This window comes from Corvus kubaryi, unplaced genomic scaffold, assembly GCF_017639235.1.
Source record: "Corvus kubaryi isolate FWS band 111438036 unplaced genomic scaffold, C.kubaryi_AGA036_p1.0 split1-131, whole genome shotgun sequence".
Lineage (NCBI taxonomy): Eukaryota > Metazoa > Chordata > Aves > Passeriformes > Corvidae > Corvus > Corvus kubaryi.
In genome coordinates, this window is record NW_024582073.1 from 2,176,285 (window position 1) to 2,199,904 (window position 23,620).

The 23,620-nt window shown below is 39.8% G+C and overlaps 1 protein-coding gene across 1 annotated transcript; it reads left to right on the forward strand.

The window, feature by feature from the left end:
* Positions 1-51: 51 nt before the first annotated feature.
* CNOT7 (CCR4-NOT transcription complex subunit 7) lies at positions 52-23,364 on the forward strand. The gene is made up of 7 exons (XM_042052929.1): positions 52-152; positions 757-963; positions 1,248-1,441; positions 4,337-4,498; positions 10,100-10,244; positions 18,766-18,876; positions 21,658-23,364. The coding sequence occupies exons 2-7, from the start codon at positions 847-849 to the stop codon at positions 21,784-21,786; spliced, it is 858 nt and encodes a 285-aa protein (XP_041908863.1). The 5' UTR covers positions 52-152; positions 757-846; the 3' UTR covers positions 21,787-23,364.
* Positions 23,365-23,620: the final 256 nt, after the last annotated feature.

Below are 23,620 nucleotides of genomic sequence, written 5' to 3' on the forward strand. Positions count from 1 at the left end.
CCGCGCCGGGGGGTTCCGCCGGGCGCCGGGCCGGTGCCCCCGCCCGCTCCCGTGGGCGCGGCGGCGGCGCCGGGGGCCGCAGTGCTTCCTGCGGCTCGCGGGGGCCGCGCGGGGCCTCCCAGACCCGCCGCGGCCCGGCCGGAGCGCGAGGGGTGAGCGGGGGCGGGGCCGCGGCGCCGCGGGGAGCGGGCGGGGGCACCGGCACGGAGCCCTGCGGAACCCCCGGGCTCTGCAGCTCCTCCGGGCGCTCCCGGGGCCTTTTACGCGCGCGGGGACCCGGCCGGTCGTGTGTCGGTCTCCGCGCGCCGTTCGCTGGTTTAGCGCGGCCCTTGGGAGCTGGAGGAGCTGCTCCCGCCTCGGGAGGCCGGCGGCGGTGCCCCTGGGTTTGGCGTACCGCTGGTTTGCCGCTTCGTTCCCTGCTGCACGCAGCCCAGGGATCCGCAGGAACGCGCCCTTCCGAGCCGCGGGGCAGGAGCGCCTGGGGACCCGGGTGTCTCCGGTATCTGTGTCACTCGTGCGCCTCGCCGGCGTGCCGCCCTTGTGCGAGAAACAGTCGCTAACGAAACTGTAGGGTTTTAGTTTCTGGTGGTAATCTGAGCTCATGGAGCCGGAATTCTTGTGGTTTTCGTGGCTATGTTGCCCTGCTTTTATGAAATCTACAAGGATAAAACGTGGTTGTGGTGCTTAAACCTTTTTTTTCAGATACCCGAAGAGTAAAAACTTAAACTTTCATGCTTTTCTTTCTTTCTCTCTTAGGCTAAAAAAATAAACAGCTGAAGTCCTCTTTATGAAACCGATCCTTAGTCAAGTATAACTTTTGATGTATGGTCTCTAAAGCCCCCCACTATGCCAGCAGCTACCGTAGACCATAGCCAAAGAATCTGTGAAGTTTGGGCTTGTAACTTGGATGAAGAGATGAAGAAAATTCGTCAAGTTATACGGAAGTATAACTATGTAGCTATGGTAAGTGGATGCTTGATGTCTGTCTAGCAAATTACTGCAAAAATCGTGACTTCAGTTGAAGTCAGTGAACTTGTTCGTCCTTTTAGATTGAAAGCATAAGGAAGTCTTAATGATGAATTAACGCTGTATGAACATCTGGATCCTAATCTTTTTTACCTTTTTAAAAGTTGAGTTTACACACAGTACTCTTCAGCTATGAAGTGGTTAGATAATGTTTTATTGCAGAGGAGTAGTGTAAATCTAAATGGTTGTCATGTGTTCAAGTTATAATTCTACTCTTGCAGGACACAGAATTTCCAGGAGTAGTTGCAAGGCCTATTGGAGAATTCAGAAGCAACGCAGACTATCAGTACCAACTCTTACGCTGCAATGTCGACTTGCTAAAAATAATTCAGCTAGGACTGACGTTTATGAATGAGCAAGGCGAATACCCTCCAGGAACTTCAACTTGGCAATTTAATTTTAAATTTAACTTGACGTAAGTGTTCAATTTCTGTGCTGCTAAACATATGTTTCTGGTCTACTGAAAATGTTTAAATACAATAGCAACTTTGTTATCTATCTGATGGGAATATTGGAATACCATAAATACTCACATAAGGAAAATTTTTATTGGCCTAATATGCTTTCTTTTCTCATTTCTGTGTAGTCTGTCTTGCTGTTGGTAATTTGGTCAAAAATGCTAAGCAGTTTTTAAAAAAAATTGTGAAAGGCATTTGTACTTAGTGCAAGAAACAGCTCTGTGTTTTCATGTTTGGGTTTTCAGTGTGCTTGAGCCTTAACAGTTTAACTCTTCCTAGTTGTTATAGAAATTACATATTGTTTCTTTACATATTTTAAATGGAAAATACCAACACTTGAAGAAAAAAAAAAGTAAAGTTACCGAAGTGATTAAAAAAGTATGTCAAACGTTATAATTCTGGATTATTTTGTCTCCAGTGTTGGTTAAAAAGCAAGCTGATTTTGACTATATTGGAATAATACCATGAACTTTATTTCATAATGTTATTTTTATCAGTGATAAAACTTTTTAACCATAAACCTCACTTTTTTAGGGGGATTAAACACTTACCTGGTCTCTAATTATATCTTTAGCTGCTGGTTGACAAAGTTACTAGTATCTTGATTTTAATTTTTTTTTCCCCTGAAGTAACCATAATTGGTCTGATAGATTTTCATATGTTGAGTATTGAATATCAGGGCAAACACTTCTCACACACATAAGTGTGTTCAAGCCTTGGGGTTTTTGGCAGTTGTGTTACAAGTTGATAACTGGACAACTTTATATGCATGAGTTGAAACCACAGCCTACAAAGGAGGTTTAGAGAACAGACCTTTGTTTTTTCTGCAGATAAAATGACTCGTTTTCAGAGTAGTTGGGGTTGTTAAGAGGAAAACTGCTGCTGCCTCTCTGTGCTCTTTTAAACAAGTAGTGCTGTGGATTGTCACAAAACAGATTGGTCTGAGCAATGACATGCTCTGTCTAGTCTTGTGTGAATTGTCTCTTGAAAGAAAAGTAAGTGCAGATTTAATGTTTTGGTATATCTGATCTTACCTGGCCATATGAATGCTGAGTGGAAGTTACCCATTTTCTTAAATAGAAGAATATATTAATCCTACTAATTATGGGAGAAAGAGGAGTGAATTAATAACTTCCAAACTGTGATCTATGAAGAAGAGCCTGTGTTACACTTAATTTATTTTCTGAGCTTCAAAGGTCTACTTAATATCAAACAACTTAAAAGTAGTTTTCCATCCATTTGTGCCAGATGCTGTAGAGATAAGGCAGCTTAGTAAGGCAAGATACAGGTAATCACCAAATTACCTTGTTACTAGTTGATGGATGGGGCAGGGGTGATTATAGAGAAATATAAGCTTGGTAAGTATTGTGTGAAAAATGAATATATATTTATTTTTTTTACATGGATGGACAACTTACTTATTTTTGTCTGTTTCTAAACATCCTTTTGGGAAGTGGCACTGTGCCAAGGGTTCTCCTCCTAAAGCAAAACAGCTGTTGGTTGTTCCTAGAAGGTAAATTTTTGTGTGTGTGGTTCCAGCCAGGTCTTGTTTTTAGGGTGCTTTTGAAGAGCATAAATATTTCTCTAATCACACTATGCACCTGATTAGTGCAGAGCAGCAACTAGAATGAAACCCCCTTTTTGTTAAATGGTGTGTTAGTTTTGGATGGGCTCTTTATGGAGATAGACAGGTGTTGAGAAGCTGATGCCTCAAAGCTGGAGAAGTAATGAGCAGCTGTGTGGGGAGGGAGGGAAAAAGATATAACACATCTTGAGGATGTATCTCTATGTTCTAAAGAATGATGACTTGCTATTAGGAGTAGGGAATATAGGTCTATGAATGTAATAGTCAAGTTTGATATATTGGTTGTCTTGTCTGGGGTTTTTTATGTTTGTTTGTTTTTTGTTTTGATTATTTTTATTAAAATTTAAAACTGTACACTGAAGAGACTTTGTGGAGTAGCATGTTGTGGATAGCAAAATGAATGTCATTTTCTAAGTAGATTTATGCTTGAATTATTTTATTTTTCTTTATTTAACCATTCTGTGTTTTTGTAATGATGATACAGATGAAACTTTAGGGGGATGATAAACTCCAAAACATGAATTTCAGCAGGAAATCCTTAAGACATCACAAAAAAAAAAGTTGGTGTTAAAGGGAATAAACACAGAGGAAGGAGGGGATCAAAGAAATCATAGAGAAATTTTTATTTCATCCTGTTAAATTTGAGGTCCAAAATAGGTTTTTAAAGTTGAAACAGGTTGTTTAGAAAGAAAAAGTTAGGTTACCTGAATTCTAAGGATTGACTAGATGGAGGAAGTATTCCATTTCTAATTTTATTGAGAAAGAAATTTTGATGAACATATGTCTAAACATTTATGTAAGCTGAAATCACAAAAAGCTTTTGGGAAATGTTATCCACAGGACTAACTCAGTACTGGGATCTGGAGTGTGTTGTTCATAGTTCTGTAATGTAATGTGTTAGTGCTTCAGCTGTTATATTTGATTTGTCACAATTCATTTAATTAATACAGATATTTTACCCAATAAGTTCTATAGATCCACTTTAGTCTGTAGGTTGCAAAAGAGTGGTTATAGGTAACTGGAAGGAGGAGGAGGAACTAATTTTCTAATGAAGGTGGTAAGAAGGGAGGTGTTTGGAATGGTGAAATGATAATGAAAGTTTTAAAAAAAACCTTTGAAAAATGGTTGGTTTTGTAATTAACCTGGAACAAAGTCAAATTGCTCCTGCTCTGTGCTAATGAAGTCTGTGGAATGAATAACAAAAAAGAAATGTTACCTCATTGAAGCTTGTAGATCTTGGAAATTTACTTTTCCTCTCTGTTTTTAGAGAAGATATGTATGCTCAGGACTCTATTGAACTGTTGACGACATCTGGTATCCAGTTTAAAAAGCATGAAGAAGAAGGAATTGAGACACAATACTTTGCAGAACTGCTTATGACATCAGGAGTTGTATTGTGTGAAGGAGTCAAGTGGCTTTCCTTTCATAGGTAAATTCTGCATGTTAAGTATTTGAGGTTTCAACCTCGGATTGGTGATTGAATTCTAGAGCTTGGATTTCACTTGTCCTGAGTTTAAGTGCTGTGTATGTAGCCTGTATCTTCGTCGGTAAGACTTAAAAAGTATTTCTGCTGTAATATCTCTAACACCATTTTTTTATTGGAAGAATAGAGGGGACAGGGGTTTTTACTGGTGTTTTTAGCTTTGGTGTTTACACAGTGACCAGAAAACTGAAGCTGAAAAACACGAAACTGTTAAGCCAGCAGGTGGCACTGTACACGTGCAAGTAGTAACAGAAACAATGCTAAAAGCAAACTATTCCTAAGCAGTCCTTGAGGAAATATTGTTTGTTTCATGGAAGAGAATTATCAGTGAAGAGTTTTTTAATGCACTTTTGAATTTGTTGTAAATCTCCTGCTAATCTGGGCAGATGAAAATTACTCAGCTTGGAAGAAGATCCCTGATAAGCCTTATGCATATATTTTACTGCTTATTCCATCAATGGAATCAATCTCTCAAGTAGAAATAAGAAATGTGAGTGCTAAATCTCTATGAATCTGCCATGATATGAAAGATTTTTGAGTGTTAATACGATTTAACACTTTAAAACATATGCAGTAGTCATTGTTTAGCCAACTATATGCCAGAATTTTTGCAAGCAACAGTGGCTTTAAAGGCTTATTGCTATGTAATGCCCTTGACTTGATGTCTTAAATGCTGGCTTCTAAGGAAGTCAGCAAGGTAAAGCGAATAAACAAGGCTGTAAGCAAACTAGTGTCAGCTAGAACACGCTTATCTATTATGTTGTGTTGGTGGGTGGTATGTAAATAATGAAATTATAAAAAAAATTCTTCATCTGTAAGTATTAGTAGTTGGAGAAGACAAAGTCACATGGAATTAGAGAAGTATTTATGCAATAAATGATCAGAAAAATAAGAATTGTTTTGGCAAGGAGTGTGTAACAGTAAGTAGAAGGGTGCATATAAAGTTGTTGCAGAAATCATGGTTTTGATTTGCTTTGTAGAAGGAAGTGTTAGCCTGAGTTTCCAAAGGAGAGAGGTTTAAAAGAAAAGGCAGTAAACAAAGAAGGATCCTCTGAGCACAGTTGTCACTTCCATCTTCCACTTACAGCTATTTCAACTCACAATACGACTCTAATCCTACTCTTGCTATCTTGCTTCTACAGTAACGCCTTGGGGAAGAATACTGTAACAAGAATGCCATAAACTGGGTCAAAATAACTACAAAAGCCAAATTAGTAAAATAAGGTTTTTTCAGCTTCTTAAACACAGTATTAGGGCTCTTATGTGTATATTTGTGATTTACACTTGACTACAGTAATATAACTTGGGTGGCTCAAGAGGAGGGGAGGCAGGTTATACATGTAATTGGTGCCTCAGCAGAGAATGCCATGTAGAAACAGCTTCAGCCTCAAACTGGTGTTTTTCCAATATTGCCTGATGACTAAGCACCCAGTATAAGGTATACCTGAGCAATTTCTACACTAGGAATTCTTTTTAGAGCGTAATTATATTTAGTGTGTGTGATTCCTGACTAATAGGCTGGTCGAAGTGTAGTGCAAGCCATGTGCAGTAATGCCATTTTTCACTGGTGCGACTTATGAAGGGTTTTTGAAATGGCTTTATTGATAGAAGTCCAGTTTCATCTGTGCTAAAATGAGTTTCTGCTGTGGATTTCACTGGAAGTGTCTTTAGAAATCCTCTTAGGACAGCTGTTCAGCAAATGTTCATCAAACACAATTGTGTTTAAAAGCTTCTGTGCTTTTCCAGACCTTGTTGATATTATACTGAGCACAAAACCCTGGAGTAAGTGGGTTAAGTTCTGAGGAAACCAAAATTGCACAAAGCTATAGAAGAGTATGGGTCATATAAAATATATCACAAAGAATAGTGAGCAGCTGTTTCTAAATACATCTTTGATTGTGATTATGTTCAGTCAGTGGGAACTTAAGCAGCAGGGCAGTCAGTTGAAAATTTGTTCCATTTAGGCTCTCCACGCAGTAGGTCTTTGACTACTGATGAAGTTGGGCTTGGTAGTTGCTGACTCTGCTATTGCCTCTGTTTCCTTAAAATGCTTAAATTACTACTAACTCTTACAATTTGAGTCCCATAGTAAGTGGGCAGAAGGAATTACTCCTTTCTCAGAGTGTGATGTTATGGTTTGGTTTTCATTTTCCAGTCTTTGATTTCCTTGAACTTTTATGCAGTTTATTTCTAAGCTCTTCACTTCTCAAATAGTTCTCTTTGTGTGCTTTTTATCTCTGCATTTGATGTAGCTGCCTTGGCATCCTGACATGTTGGCAAATCTGTGTGGACTTGCAGTTCTGTCAGATAGGAGATAGGAGTGAAGAAATATTTTTACTGTCACCAGTTCTTGTGTATTGCAACTTCATAGACAACTTCATCAGATCTTGTGTGTGTGCATGTTAAAATGCATTTGAGTCAATGAGAGAGGAGGGGGAAGCCCTGAATTTATGATTCGTATCACAGTTAAAAGAGCTGTGAGTGCTTGTCACTCTAGCAGGGTGGGAAGGAACAGCTCAAATGCTGATTTTGTGGGTGTTCAACTGACTGCTCTGCTGAAGCTTTGAGTGTCCACTTGCGTGCAGCCTCCTTTGTCTACCTATGGAGGGTCCGTGAAAACATGCTTTTTTGAAAACAAAAACCCAGATGTTTCTGGGATGCTGGAAAATTCCAAGCTAATGTGTTTCAATAATCATTTGTGTCTAACTGATTTTAGTAAGATTTAATCTGTTGGCTCTTTTCTGTTAGCGTTATAAAATGAACTAAAGCTTTCTCAGCTCTTGCAAGTTTTCATTTATTTCAGGGGCTTGGTGCTTGTGTAGAATTCATTGTTAATTGGCTGTCTGAATTGTTTCTTGATAGTAAGGGAAAGAAATAGAGGCATGTTTCATCTTTACTCTTGTCTTGTTGCCTAGAGCTGTCCATATTCAGTGAAAAAACAAAACAAATGTCTGTAAGAGTGCTTGTGTTGTATAGCTCCACAGATTGTGTCTCACTTTGCTGAGCAATTTCAGATGATTATATTAGAAATGGTGCAAGTTTTTTAAGGCAAGGAAGCCTATGTGCTTCAGGGTATAAACCAACCACTAATCACTGTTAGAGGATTAGAATAAAACTTCTTTAATTAGCAGGTAATTACATAATTGCTCACCATGGACTTTCTTAGCCTTCTCTTAGCACTCAGCAGTGGCCACTCAAAATTTGTTTTACTATCTTAGTCTTGAATTGGAGTGACAGGTTTTATGTCTGTAACCTTGGATCTGCTACAATCTCCAAGTGAAAAAAGTATGTAATTCTCAATCAAAATTTCTATTTGTAATCACCTGCTCCCTCTCAATATGAATAGTAAAGGCATGTTGGCTTTCCTTTTCTTGAAGTACTTCCTTCTTTAAAGAGATTAGTTTCTTCTTTAAAGAAAAAACATTTTTTTTGAAGACAAGTCAAAAAACCTTTTTTTTGAAGAGGAGTAGTACAAATATGGTGTTTTTCACTTTAAAAGTTTTGATATGTCTGTTACATTTGAACCTTCAGGATGATCAGTGTTGGGAATTCAGTGAGTTAATAAACTCTAGAGGAGTAAGTCTCCTTAATGCTGAACAGTGATTTTTTGCATCTTTTTGAACAGCCTTTTTTGCTATTGTGGCTTTTTCTTTTCTTCTTCTATAGAGGGCTTTATGCTGATGCAGACTTTCCCACCACTTCCCTCCCCCTTCAAATGATCTAATAAAATTAGACTTCCAAGCTACTGTTTTGCCAAGTTTGCTACAGTTTTTACTTTGTAAGAGTCAACTTGAAATCTTTCTTCATATTTGGCTCCTTTGCTCCCTGGCCAGTGGCTGTTGCTGTGGAGATTGGAGGGTGGCCAGCACAGCTTCAAAGCGCCAGATGCAGTTCAACATGAACTTTCTGCTTAGTGCACTGGAAACCCCCATGGGAGATCTGTAATAGTCTATAGCTATTGTATATCTTGTATTAATGGACTTGTAGCAAACAGTCCATTTACTCCCAATATGTTCCAGGTTTTTCTACCCTCTGTCTAGAAATTAATAGTATAAAGATGGCAGAGATAACCTTATTGTATACAAAAGGTTCAAAAAGTAAACTTATTTGCATTGAGTGTGCAAGTTGAAGCCTTGAGCCTACATCAGAAGTCACTGCTCTTCTTCATGGATTCTAAATATCTGCAGGAGCAGTGGTATAGTGCTCTTAACTGATTTGTCTTTTCTATTGCTTATCTCACAATTAAAGATCCTGGTCAGTATTTACCAAATTGCAAAATTCTTGGTTTTGAGCCTGATCCTTGTGTAATCGAGAATGAACACAAAGTCTGAAACTGGAAATTTGGAGTGTGTAGTGGCCACCTGCTCACTTGAATCATCTCTCAGCTCTATGCTAAGGTTCCTTAAATAGAAGAACTGATGGAGCCTTCAGTAGAGGCAGCCTTGCTGTGTGTTTTCATCTTCTTTGTTAGTACAGGCATTTTTTAAATTGTATGTCAGTAAAATCTAGAAACTGATTTGATTCAATGAAAACTTAATAACATGGAAGGGAAAGTATCACTCCTCTGTTTAGTGCATATGTGCATGAGCAGTGCTGCAAGTACAAGGGATCAGAACAGATGAGATTCATGGTGAAGTCACAAATAATCTGGTTTGTAATCACTGCCATCCTAGGGAAAAGCATAACTAGTCATCACTGCTTTTTGTTTTGGTGTTCAGTCCTGCTTTAATACCTGACATCTGTCTTTCCTGTACTTAACCTTCTTGTTTCCTCTCATAACTCTTTGTAAAAGTACGCTGTTTCCCTCATTCTTATTTCCTCTTCATTCAATTGAGCTATGGAGGAGGAAGCCTTTCCAAACTCTTCTCTCTACCATGTACCCACTATAATACCTCAGTTTCTTCTAACAAATAAGTACTGCTCAGTTATCTTGCTGCCTCCTGCAGACTTACATGAACAAACAAAAATCTTTCCAGCTTACTCTCTCATGGCCTCCAGAAAGAGTAATAGTCTACAAGCTATTAAAGTTTTTAGTTGTCTCTATGCTGATTTAATTGGAAAAGTTGAAAGACACATCCTCTTCTTTGTTGCTGAGGGTTAAACTTTCCTCCAGGCATAAACATGCATTGGCTCTAGAAACTCATTAATCTTTTGGATTTCAGGAACTGTAGAAGTCTCTCTCTTTCTCAGTTTGTAGTGAGAAGCTCCAGTCTATGTGAAAGAAACCAGCTTAGGAGTCTTTCTGGTGGAAGTTCTTGTTATCAGATGAAGACTCGGCAGCCCTGCCTTATTTCGAGTTTTAGAGAAACTCCTGTAGGATCTTTTTGCGTCTTCACTTGGCCTTATTCAGACTAAATTAATATGTTTTCTCTGGAGTCTGCAATGGGGCCATTTCCATTGAAGTTTAGTTTTTTTCATAAAAGCTGGTCTTAATGGCACTGAATTCAAGCAGAATATCCTGTCAATGTGCAATGAAGTTTTGATATTGGAAGTGAGAAGGATGCTTCTAAATTACTTGCTTATATTGTTTTTGTTATTAATTTGCAGTGGATATGACTTTGGCTATCTAATCAAAATCCTGACAAACTCCAATTTACCTGAGGAAGAGCTGGACTTCTTTGAGATACTGCGGTTGTTTTTCCCTGTCATCTATGATGTAAAATATCTCATGAAGAGTTGCAAAAATCTGAAGGTAAGTAATCTGTTAATGGTTTGGAACAAATTTGGAGACAGAGTACCTCATGCTTAAAAATACTTTCTCTATTTTTATTGTCTGGTTTTGCTTTGATGGTACATATTAAGCATTGCTGTCTCAAGCTTTACATATTTAATATTAAAGGCATTGTTAGAAGCAGGCAGGACAACAAACCAATTTTTATAATTCCTTACCAGTTAAAAATATCATGTTGGAACTGTATTTACATTACTTTAATGATAGATGATAAACCCATGTTTGGAATTAATTCTTCATTTCCTTAGCCATGAGAATCGATGGGTCTCATATACTCTTATTTCCTCATTGTGCAGTCCACTAAAGGACTTCAGATACCTAGGCAAAGGTATTTGCAAGGAGATGATGTGTAAGTGTCTTGGGAAGAGAAATGAAGTGAAGAATGTTTCAGATGGCCCCATAAGCAAAGATAAACAACAGCATATGTTCAGGGACAACATGTGACTTCTAGGAAAAAAAAATGAAATAGAAGCCAGTGTCTCATGTCAGGCCAGTGGGGCTGCTAATTGGCTTACTCTTTTAGGCATAAAGTTTGGATACCTTATTGGACTGGAGAATGAGTGGGAACTGGAGCTAAGTGTATGAAGGGGGAGACAGCAAGCGAAAGAAATATACTAAAGGCAGTGTTAACAGCTTTACTTGCCAAAGAGCTGTTAATAGTGTGGACTGCTGCTGGAGTGAGGTGCATCACTCATCTGAGGCAATTGATGATTTGTTGGTTTTATGGAAAGTAATTTAACTCTAGGCTTTCTTAATGAAAACCTGCAGGAAGAAGAGAACACTCACCTTAGTAAAACCAAATCCTAACTAAGGAATGGCTTTCCACTTCATCGTGCTGAACTACTGATCTGTGTGCTGTTATTAGTCCTCTGTTTTTTTTTCTGAGATGAACTAGCAGAGTGTGTCACTTTGAGTAGTAGCCTACTTTTGTGGGAAGTAAATCGTGTGAATCTTTTGTTAATCAAATTAATGTTGAAAATGTAGATGACCCTTCCAATTAGTAAGAAAAGTGTACTTATTTGTGTTCATATACAGTTGTTATTGGTATAATCATCTGGGCAATTGGCTGTGTATTAGAGGACATCTTAAAAACACTTCTTCTCCACAGAGGCCAGGAGCAAAAATTAAATGCTCCTAAACTTTAGGAAGCTTAAATTGGGGGTGGGGGAGCCCTTCTCAAAATGTCCTCACTTTCTCCCTCCCAGTGAAGCGAAGTAGAGCATCTGGTGCTTATCTGGTGACACAACGCAAGAACAGAATGTATGTTCCAAACTGAGTGACATAGAAAAGGTGACAAATTGATGTTCCATGTCACCATTCAGAGGTGACATTCCCAGTGGGCTTGGGAAAGAGGGTATTGTAGTTTCGGACATAATTAAGGCATAGTTGTGTGTAACCTGCATTGTTTAGAGACACTAAGATTTTTTTGGAAGACAAGAAGAACCTTCACAGGTCTTGTTTTGGCAAACCATAAGAACAAGGGTGATTTTTTTTTTTTTCAGAGCTGAATATGTAGGTCAGCTTTCCTGCAGTAAATTTTGATCCACTCACCTAACCTGCAGACTGATAGTGACAACAGGGGAAGGGAAATGGACTATCTTACCCCTCCATACTTACCAGTGATGAAATTATGGTGGACTTGAACTGTACTGAGAGAAGCTGCCTGAAACAAATTACTAAACATTCAGTGTTGTAACTCTAAAAATGCATATGCTGTCTCCTAATGTGTGTCACTTTCAATCTTTATTAAATTGCAGTGAACTGAACAGCTGTGCAGGTGTCTTTTATTGACTTGTCTAAGTTATTTTTTGTATGATAGTCACTGATCTGCTGTAGGTCCACCACTCTCTGCTCCTACACACCCAAGAAAGATTCTTGGCATTGGAAAGAGAAATAGGCTTCAGAATTGGAAATCTGTTTGATGCCTTTTTTGTGGAGTTAAGTACTCTGTGAATGTGCAGTATGTTATTATGACTTTACTGGTATGCAGATTGAGAGTTGAGATACTAATGTACTATAGGTTAAACTCTTGCTTATTGTCTAAAAATCTTTTTATGTAGACAATTCTAAACCTTTTGATAGTAGTGGCAATCCTAAGTAATGTAGATTGGTAGACCTTGATGGAAACTTGATTTTAATTTTAATTTGTACAGAACAATAAGCTCTGGGACTGCCGTGAAGTGAGAGTTTGAAGTAGATTTGCTGTTGACCGTGGCTGTGTGATTCTGTAAATTATTCTGTGGCCTTTTTCTTGGAAGGTTGATACTCTGAAAATTTGGAAAGAATTCATCCTTCTCCAAGAGAGAAGCATACCTATCTGGAGTGCAAAAGGCTTACCTGAAAGAGAATCTCAGTAATCTATTTTTTTTCTTTTCTGTCCAGCCAGGACAGGGTGAGTTTTTGCAGTAGCCAGGATGGGGCATAGCTAGGACATGGAGGTCCTTCTGTGACATCTCACATCATTTTCTGGGTATGGGGGTAGCGCTGGCTTCTGGGTTAGGGTAGTGTGGTAGAGGGAGTGATCAGGTATTGTCAGGGGTTTCTGTGGGTGAGCAATAATGTTTATTTTCTTGCACACTCTATCATTAGTATTGTTGCTATTTCTGTTTGTTTTCTTATCTCGCTGCTGTTTTCCAGTAAATTGTTCATATCTCAACCCATGATCTTCCCTTTTTGTGCCTCCAGTTCTTCTCTCCAGTCTGCCACAGGAGAGGGGCAGGGAGAGGGGGGGAGTAAGTGAGTGGCACAGTGTAGTTTGAAGTGGTTTCAGTGGGAACACTAAATTCGAGAATACCATTCCTAAACCATGACAGCCTTACTTGGCACCCAGTGTGGGGCATGAAGGGTTGAGATCTGACCAGAGAAGGTTGGAAACAAATTTCATCTGAGCATTAGGTCTATTGGATTCAGAACCAATGGCTGCAATGTTGCTTGGTCTGTTTGTGTGAGTGTGCTACCTAACCCTGTATATGTTTCTATATATGTACTATGTGCCTGTCAGGGTGCTCTTTTTCAGATCAAGATTGCTTTGTTGATGTATTGTGGGTTATTAGTTTATGACATGATAACATCAAGGGCAATGATGTTATGTTGGGATGTGTATTCAGTGCTATCCTCCTACCCTTACCTTGGGTGCTACCTCTGGGAGTCCATTACTAATTTTATCTAGTCTGAGAGGAGGACAGGAGAGGAGGACAGGAGAGGATAGCTTTCCCCAGCTTTTCACTACCTTTTTCTCCTTCTGGCCTGTTAGAATAACTTTTGAGAATTTGGAATTTCCTTTGGATGTTAAGGAAAACATGCTCTTGTTTTTATGTCAGCTATGTCTCTTCAGTGTGGTCTAAACCATGTACTGACCATGTCTATTTAGGACACCATGTCTATTTAGGACAGAGATTTCTGGGAAGTCAATCAGAGATCTGTCCTGAGGGAGGATAGTCATGAGTAGCATGGAATGTGGAATAAAATGGGCCATTTTTTGAGAAAATTCTCTCCTCCAGTGGTTTGAGAGTATCACTACAGGACCCTGATAAAGTGACAGAGTATTTGCAAGAAGAATGCCGTGGCAACTCCATAAAGAATCAACTTGTTCAAGTGTGCTGGCCCCTGGCTACTCTTTACTGGACATAGTTCAATGCTAGACAGAACCTGTGGGGGAGGAGGAGGAAAGCAGATCAACAGGCACTGTGACCACTCAAACTTCAGCTGAACTAGAAGAACAATTTGTGCTGGTAACAGTCACACCTACACAGAAAAAGAAATTCAGGACCAAATCAGTTTGCATAGTGAGGGATAAATAGGAAGTCAAACTCTCACAACAGGAGGAAGAGGCAGGGCCAGAGATAATCACTCAATTCTTATCCCTGGGTGAGCTAAGTGAAAAGATTTCAGCCGCCAGTCATGAAAGTTCCTGGTGAGCTGGCTGCTCTGACACTGGAATATCATGGCCCATGATATGAAACTAGATAGTAGTGAAGCCAAGCAACTGGTCTCCCTATCCTGGTGGGGATTTGGGAAGAGGACAGAAGCTCTCAGCAGCTGGAGGAGACTTCTGTCAAGTGTGAGAGAAAGGTATTCTCTCATGGATGATCTAGTGGTGTGCCCAAGCAGGTGCAATGGCATGGAGAAAGATATCCAGTACCTGAGAGAATTAGTTGTGCTGGAGGTGATCTGTAAGGATTCAAATAAGGAGTCCCCTGTAGATCCAGATAAGGTCCATTGTACACAATCCATGTGGCAGAAGTTTGTACGGAGCACTCCATTGTCATTCGCCAACTCATTGGCATTGGTGTCAATGAAAGAAGGAGAAAAAGCAGTGCTTCAGGTGACTGACTATCTGCCGCCAGTAATATGAAGATCATCTCTTTTCCCCCTTACCAACCTGCTCCTTGGCTGTGGAAAGACAGATTCAAAAGACTTGAGCAAACTGGAGAGATGTCCCATGCCCCGCCAGTATGGACCAGAGTATCTGCTATTGGGAGCAAGTGCCCACCTGTTCAAGAGAGAGGGGTACGCATCACAAGGTAACCTGTGGTTTTATCTGTGTGACCACGGAGAGGACATGAGGAAGTGGGATGAAAAACCCACCTCTGCCCTAGCAGCATGGGTACATGAGTTGAGAGGAAGAACAGCCACCACAGGAAATTCTTCAAGGATAAATGCTGCTCCAGTTTCCAGTGGGCAAGTCCTCAGAATAGAAGGGCTGATGTTAGTTCTGATCCTCTCAAAGAGACCTCCAGTTCATATTGACAAGTAACCCACATGTACTATGACCACAACCAGTGAGGTGGAGGAAAGAGACAACTGGATCTATTGGACTGTGTGGATCCGATAGCCTGGCGCATCAGACTCAGGAGATTATATACGGCTTTAGTTGATGCCAGCACCAAATATACCCTGGTGGCATCAAGATAGTAAGGGCAGAATCCGTTTCTATTTCTGGGGTAACAGGTGGATCCCAACAGCTGACTGTACTGGAAGCTGAAGTGAGCCTGACTGGGAGTGGTGGTGACAAAAATGCCCCATTGTGACTGGCCCAGATGCTCTGTGCATCCTTGGCATAGATTACCTCAGGACCCAGAAGGGCATTGTTGGGCTTTTGGGATAGCAGCTGTGGAGACAGAGGAAATTAAACAGCTGAATACCTTGCCTAGTTTCTCAGAGGACCCTTCTGCTTTGGGACTGCTGAGGGTCAAAAAACAGCAGGTACCAATCACAAAGTGATGCACAGCAGTGCACCGTCAACAGTTCTGCACTGACCGGGACTCTGTGACCTCCATCCATGAGATAATTCGTGAACTGGAGAGCCAAGGAGTGGTCAGCACGACTCGCTCACCCTTTAATAATCCTGTATGGCCTGTTGAGAGTGGACTATCATGGCCTGAATAAAGTCACATCACCACTAAGTGCCACTGTGCCGGATATGCTGAAACTTCAGTATGAACTGGAGTCGAAGGCAGCAAAGTGATACCACCATCAATATTGCTAATGCATTTTTTCCCATTCCTTTGGCAGCAGAGTGCAGGCCAGAGTTTGCTTTCACCTGGAGAAGCATCCAGTACACCTGGGTCTAACTGGCCCAGGAGTGGAAACAAAGCCCCACCATTTGTCATGGACCGATCCAGACTGCACTGGAAAAGGGCAAGGCTCCAAGAACACTTGCAGTACATCGATGACATCGTTGTATGGGGAAACATGGTAGAGGGGGTTTTTGATAAAGGGGAGAAAATAAACCAGATTGTTTTGAAGGCTGGTTTTGCCATAAAGCAAAGTCAGGTCAAGGGATCTGCCCAGGAAATTCAGTTTTTAGGAGGAAAATGGCGAGATGGATGTCATTAGATTCCAGTGGGTATGGTCAACAACATAGCAGGTAGATCCCCACCAACCAGCAAGAAAGAAACACAGGCTTTCCTAGGTGCTGTGGGTTTTTGGTGAATGCATATTTCAGATTACCATCAGATTGTAAATCCTCTGTATCAAGTGACCCAGGAGAAGAATGATTTCAAGTTGGGTCCTGAACAACAACAAGCTTTTGAACAAATTAAATGGGAGATTGTTCATCCAGTAGCCCTTAGGCCAGTCCGGTGTTTCACACCGGACAAGGTATGAAATACGTGCTTTACACCGCAGCTGGGGAGAACGGTCCTCCCTGGTGCCTCTGGCAGAAGGGACCTGGAGAAACTTGAGGCTGACCTCTGGGTTCTGGGGTTGGGGATACCAAGGATTGGAGGCCTGCTACACCCCAATTGAAAAAGAAATCCTGGTATCTTACGGAGGCGTTTGAGCTGCCGCAGAAGTGATTGGCACCAAAGCGCAGCTCCTTTTGGCACCCCAACTACCAGTGCTGGTCTGGATGTTCAAAGGGAAAGTCCCTTCCACGCATCATGCGACTGATATCACGTGCAGTAAGCGGATTGCGCTGATTTCAAAAATAGCCTCATTGACACCTGGGCCACAGAGCGTGGTACGGAGTAGGTGTATCATATTTCCTATCATGCACCAGCCTCTGGGAAGATTAAATGGTACAGTGGACTGTTAAAAACATTGAAAGCAATGGGTGGTGGAACCTTCTAACAGTGGACTCTACATTAAGCAGAGGCCACCTGGTTAGTTAACACCCAAAGTTCCACCAGTTGAGCTGGCCTTGCCCAATCAAAACCTCCACATACCACAGAAGGGGATAAATCTCCATTGTGCATATGAGCAACATGTTAGGGAGGACAGTTTGGATTAGTCCTGCCTCAAGCAAAGGCAAACCCATCCATGAGATTGTTTTTACTCAAGGACCTGGGTGCACATTCCCCACAGAGGGATGGGGAAATGTGATATGTACCTCAAAGAGATTTGATTTTTGGGTAAGAACACTTTGTAATGTTGCATTGTATAATATTGGTTGCTGAATGCCACTGCCACTGTATGCCATAACTGCTGTGGCCAGTGAGTACGGAGTGGTCCAGATACACTGCTTCTGAGCTTCTGATGCAGTTTGCAATGAGCTGACAGCACACCAGCCCTCCTACCCTGGAAGGCATCTAGGATAGATAAAACCCACAATAATGGACTAAATTAACAGGCGTCTCAGAGGGAAGGCCATTGACTATGGAAATTACACCTGTGCTTGTGTGCACGTATATGTGTATATAGTTGGAAGTTATAAGATTTGAACATGACATAGATAATATAGAACAGGGGATGGATAATGTCCTGGTTCCAGCCAGGACAGGGTGAATTTTTGTAGTAGCCAGGATGGGGCATGGCTAGGACCTGGAGATGCTTCTGTGACACCTCACATCATTTTCTGGGTATGGGGGAAGGGCTGGCTTCCAGGTCAGAGTAGTAGGTGGAGGGAGTGATCAGGTATTGTTGGGTGTTTTTCTGCTGCTCAAGACAGACTAAAACTAGCTATAGCAGTACTAGGTTTTCATGTTAGTTTGTAGGTGTTATTTGGGAATGTTATTATTGAAGCTTCTATCTTTTTAAACAAAAACCTGGACCCATATCTGTTGCTCTAAGATTCACAGGAATTTTCATAATGTATGATCTGATTTTCAGTTTGGACTCCTTTATAGCTCTATGAGTTTTAATTTTGACTGTTATGCTTTTGCCTGTTATTGCTTCCCTTCCTGTACTTGAAACAGGTTAAGAGTGCAAGGGAAGGTGAACTCTAGGCATACTTTATTTAAAAGCATTGCTTCTGTGCAACATTTTTGCCTTGCAAAGCTTATGGCTGCACTAAGGATTCTATCTTTTTTTTTTTCTTTTTAATCTTTCTAGATCTTTAAGAATGTGCATGTGCTTTAGTCTTGCTAGTAGCTTTATAGCTTAATGAATTAAAAAAGGCATTTTTTTACTATCATGTGCTCACAGCATTAAAAGATTGTGGTTACAGTATTACATGTCTGTCCTTCTCCTGATCAGTGTTACCTATGTAAAACCAAACCAAATTCTGACAGCTTTGCTCTCACATGTAGAAGCAATTACTATTTTGGAGAGGACACTAAAGTGATGTTTATTTAGTCACTTTGCAGTTAAGGGGATAGTTTTTCACATAAGTTTATTGAGAAGAAAATTTCTTTCAAAACTGGAGAAATTTACCTTTTAGAGAAGATGGATTTGCAGCTTTGGTGTGTTCTCTACAGGTTCATAGTCTGTCCTTTTAAAGCATTGTGTCAACAGTAATCTTGAAGGGATTGTTAAGTAATGACATCTGGTTACTGGAAAAGCTGGAACATAAGGAGTACTAGTTTTGTTGGTTGCAGATACTGCTTTATTTAGTCAATACTGACACAGAATATTGATACTGTTTGATACTGAAGGTTTGATTCTCCCGGTATGCATTTATCTAGTATAATGACTGTTTCAACTACTGTGCAGATACTAAAATATGCCTGTATAGCCTGTGTAAAAGACTTTCCCAAATATAGCTGTTTAGTTTTCTAATTTAAATTTTTTCAGCATTCAACAAAAATGTTTTCTTTTTCAGGGTGGATTACAAGAAGTGGCTGAGCAGTTAGAGCTGGAAAGGATAGGACCACAGCATCAGGCAGGATCCGATTCTTTACTCACAGGAATGGCCTTTTTCAAAATGAGAGAAGTAAGTGAATATACTGTTTTTATTTCCATGATAGTAATGTGCTGTGATAGTCTCATGGAATTCTGGTAAGTCTGTGGTATTTTAAGGAGGTCTCTGAGGGGTCTCAGGGGTCAATCTTTTCTTCACAAAAATGAGACCATCTGTATTTTCCCCCAAGTAAGTGTGAACCAGCCTTACTGATTCCCTGCTTTGCTGCTTTGAGTGAGTATTTCTTCCCAATTCCAGCCTAGGCCCGACTTTTGGATTTTTTTGTGAAGTTTTGGGGTGTTTTTTTCTTCACCTGTTTTGCAGAGTGCCTTTTTTTAGGTGGCTGCTGCAGTGAGTTAAGAACTGCTGAAGCCAGACTCTTTTCTGGGCGACTGTACTCAAGCCAATGGTTTTTTTTGGGTTTTTTTGAGCTTTTGCTCAGTGTAATATCTAGCTGGTATGTACTGCTGCTTGTGGCAGGCTGGGAGGTGGAGAAGGAGTGTTAACTAACCACTTCTAGCTAAACTTTCAGGCTAGAGGTATATGAAATAATGACTTACAGGCTGCTTTGGAGATTTTACATGCATTTCTTTTTCCTCACCATTGAGTGAAACAAAGTTTAACTAAGGTTCTAAAAGATTATATACTGGTCAGTTAATTCAAAGTTTACAGCAAGGACAGTCAGGTCTTACAAGTTTCACATTTCCTTGCTACTTGTCTGCATACAACAGGAAAATATTAGGATATTTTGCATTAGCAGAACAATCAAATGTCAAACAGGCCTTTTCTGGAAAGCAGTTGCACTGAACAAATGCTAGTGCATCAGAACGTGGCATTCTTCCAGCCATTCAGTGTCATTTACCATGTCAAAATAGATGACAATATCAAACCTTATCTTTTAATCATGGTAAGTACTATCTGCTGAAGTCCACCTTCTGGAATCCAGCCTTTTGTATGAAGGAGCAGATGGCCACAAGATTGTGACAAATATTAGTGACACAGCAGGTGAATAATAAAGAATGATGGTTTAAGCTGGTTTGCTCATCCTAACACTCTGTTCTGCCTCTGCTGGAACTGTTACAGTTGTCAAGCAGGTCATGGGCTACAGATGCAATAAAAAGGATTATGATTCTGGTATGGCCCAAACCCAGACAGCTACCTGCTGTCTGCCCTGTATTGTTAAACTTTCACTCTTGAATTTGAAGCAAAATCCAAAGCAAAGAAAGGGAATCATATGATAATCATGCTTAAGATACAGCCTTTCGAGCTAGTTTTCTAGAGTAAAGGTTCAATCAAACCTATGATAGTTTTTTTTTTAATGAGATGCAGTTTGTGTTAAGTGGCAAACTGGTTGAATTTATTTAATAAAAGCTTTTACCAGAAGTAGAAATCACTGAGGGTTTTTCAGTGCAACGCACTTGCGTAATTAAGTCAACAGACATGGACTGATAATGATTTTTTTTTTCCTCAGTACTTATAAATACTCTGCAAATACAGCACTTCTAAATAAGAACACAGTAGTAAGCAGAGAGAAATACATTTAATGTAGATTTTTAAAGCCTTTTCAGCAGAATTCAGTGTTTAAAAATATATTTCTGAGTAAAAAGACTTTATGGTGCTTTTAGAGGTGCAGCATCTTGTTACTAATTGCTGTGAAGGAGATGGAACTTGGTTGCTGGGTCTTGGAGTGCCAGCCAAAAAAGTTACTGATCCTCTTCTTTCCATCAGGAATACTTAAATAACAATACTACAGGAGTAGAGTTGTTGTTTTGGGCTTTTCCTACCTGTTTTATTTCATTAAGAATTGCTGGGGACTGTAAAACTTTTAATTAAAGTCTCTGATTCTTAGAGTACAGAACTTTCCATCCTGACTGTGCTGCTAAAAGCAAAGCTTGAAGGGAGAAGTTTTGAGCTGTGTGGTATATACAGGCTTCCATGTTTAGATGGTGTATTGCACCCATTCTGTTCCTGCAGACTTCTGCTTGTCTTAGATTTCTGATATTGGTGATGACTCAGAATGTGGACCACTGGGGTGTCCAGGATTGCTGTGAAGGTTTTAGGGTAAACAATGTTCGTGTGCGTGTGTCTTCTTATTTTTGGAAGACAATTTGTCATTTTGTGCTTGAAAACCTAAGTCTGAAAGGCTGAGTATCAGAATATCATAGTGTTTGTCTTCCACTGAAAGGTTCCATTTGCAATTTAGACTTGTAATGTGTAAATGCAGTCTTGGTACAAAATTTTGCTGTTCCTCATTAAATGACATCCTGCTCTGTGAGGAGCTGAAAATGCACCTTTCTGCATTTCTCTAAACTCAGTAATGGGTTTTATGGTCATCTTCCCCACCCCCAAACCTATATAATACAAATCAGGACATATCTCTATTTCAAGACAGAGTATGGTGAAAACTTCACACTGAGGAGAGGTAAGGGAACGGGCACTGATGATGGAAGCTAAGCATATGCCTGTTTTAAGAAGCACCACAGAAATCAGGTGGAGAAATACATTTGTTGTACTTGCATATGAGTGATGACTAATAATACAAAATTGTGAAAACATTGCATTTGGCCATTTAATTGGGAGAGGTGCACAGGAAGACTAATTGTATTTCTTGACAGATTTAAATAATTGTGTCAAATAGCACATTGGGATAATGTGTTGAGATTAAGTGTGTTATTATACTAATTATATCATTTTTTGCACCTTGGGATTTGATATCTTATTTTAAAAGAAAGTAATTTTAAAGCCTTTCTAAAGTTCTGTTGAAACCAAACCTTTTCGTTTGCAATAATTCATGTCTCTCTTTTAACTTTTTAGATGTTCTTCGAAGATCACATTGACGATGCCAAATACTGTGGCCACTTATACGGTCTTGGTTCGGGGTCATCTTATGTACAAAATGGCACAGGAAACGCTTATGAAGAAGAAGCCAACAAACAGTCATGACATGAAATGAAAGGCCGTCTTTTTGACCTCCACATGCTTGTATATAGGTTTTATCTCTGGTTGAACCCCTTGGACAATTAAGGCTTTCCCCCTCCCCCCCCCCTTTCTCAGCACACTTTCTTTTCTGCCTTTCTATGTACTAAACTTGACTGTTCCTATCACAGGTTTTGATCTTAATATTGATACGTAAAATTTTCTGGGTTACATTTTGGCCTCTTAACATGCCTGTTTGTAAAGAAGCATGTATAGGATCAGTGTGGCAGAGAGAAGGGGAAAGTTGAATCATGAGTATTCTGGTAAACCTACCTACATTGTTATTCCAGTTGTCTTTCCCGTCCCTTCTCTAAATTAATTGGCTCTGATTATAACTAACTTCCCCCTTTATGTCTGTTCCTTCCAGTATGCAGGCGTTTTAGCTATTCAAGATTGTGGACCATCAAATTTGCACTTTAGAGAGCGACTCTGACTCAGATCCTCTGTTTTATTTGAAGTTTGTTTTGGTTTTTTTCTTTTGCCCTCAGCTAGAAAACAATCACCTGCCAAGTTCAGCAGCTTCAAGCTGTATTTCCTTGGTATCTCAACCCACACAACGGGACTTATTTGCTGCATAATCTCCATTTATTCAAGCAAAACAAACTACTGAAATCATAGTAATTGCTCTTACTTTACTAGTGCTCGGTCATCTTCCAACACATCCTGCACATGTCAACTGCTGGTTGGCCTGCTGCTTTAAAACCGCTCTGTGATGGGGGAAAGAGGCTTGAAAAAACAGCTTTACACCCTTCAGGAAAAGAACAGCTATGAGTTTAGCCTTTTTGCCATTAAGCTGAGAGTTGAAGGATATTGGAAAAGTGGGAGTCTTGTAATGGCACACTTCCCTTGATTAACCTCGTGGCTTTTATTCTAGTAATGTACACCTCAGATATTTTTTATGGAAGTCATATTTATTATGTACTTGATTTCATGATTTTTGTAAGTCAGTTTAGTTGAAGATAAACCCCAAAGATCTGAAAAAATAGTATTTAATTGAATTATTGAATTTGAAGGACAATTAAATCATGCTTTTTTGTAGTTGTTACAAAGACAGATGTTACAGATATTTGTTGTAAGACAACAAAATATAAATAACTTACAGCTAATAAAGTTACCTGAGGAGTGTAATGCTAGTTTATTTTTGAGTATATCTTACAATATATTTTAGATATATTGTTTTAAAGGACCCTAAAGTATGCTCTTAACTCTGCATAGCCTATATACAGAGCAGTTGTGCAGGAAGGATTTTTGGTATTGAATAGCTAAATACTAGCCTGAAATGATGGAATGCGTGACATTGTGTGTCTGTGCGTGTGCGCGCGTACGTGTGTTTGACACGGAAATCAATGGCAGGAAAATCTCCAAATGTTCACCAATTACTCTGTTTTATCTTGTACTTAAAAGCAAAAAATCAAACACCTTTTTCTCATTGAATTATGATGATGTAACTGGGCGGTCCTTTTTAAACAAGTAATTTGCATAACAGAGGGTATTTGTTTTTAAAGCTTTTGTAAATAAAGGCCTAAGAAATGTTTTCTTACATAACAACAGACTGGTGGTTTTGTTGCAAAATTTTTCCTGGAATGTGATTATTTAGTCAGTTCAGCTCTGTTTTCTTAGGCATGATAGTTCTCTTCTACGTGCTTATAAAGGGATCTAACTTGCTGCTCCCTGACTGATTCCACACTCAGAGCAGAATTGTGTTCATGTGTTTCCAGTCATTTAATTCTTACTGTCCTGAATTGCAAGAGTGGTGATTGCAATTTACTTCTGAGGCATCCTAATCCCATTAGTAATTTTA

Coding starts and splice junctions, on each gene's coding strand:
- CNOT7 (XM_042052929.1), top strand. CDS start 847: ATGCCAGCAGCTACCGTAGACCATAGCCAAAGAATCTGTGAAGTTTGG. Junction 964..1,247: donor AGTATAACTATGTAGCTATG/GTAAGTGGATGC, acceptor CTACTCTTGCAG/GACACAGAATTTCCAGGAGT. Junction 1,442..4,336: donor AATTTTAAATTTAACTTGAC/GTAAGTGTTCAA, acceptor CTCTGTTTTTAG/AGAAGATATGTATGCTCAGG.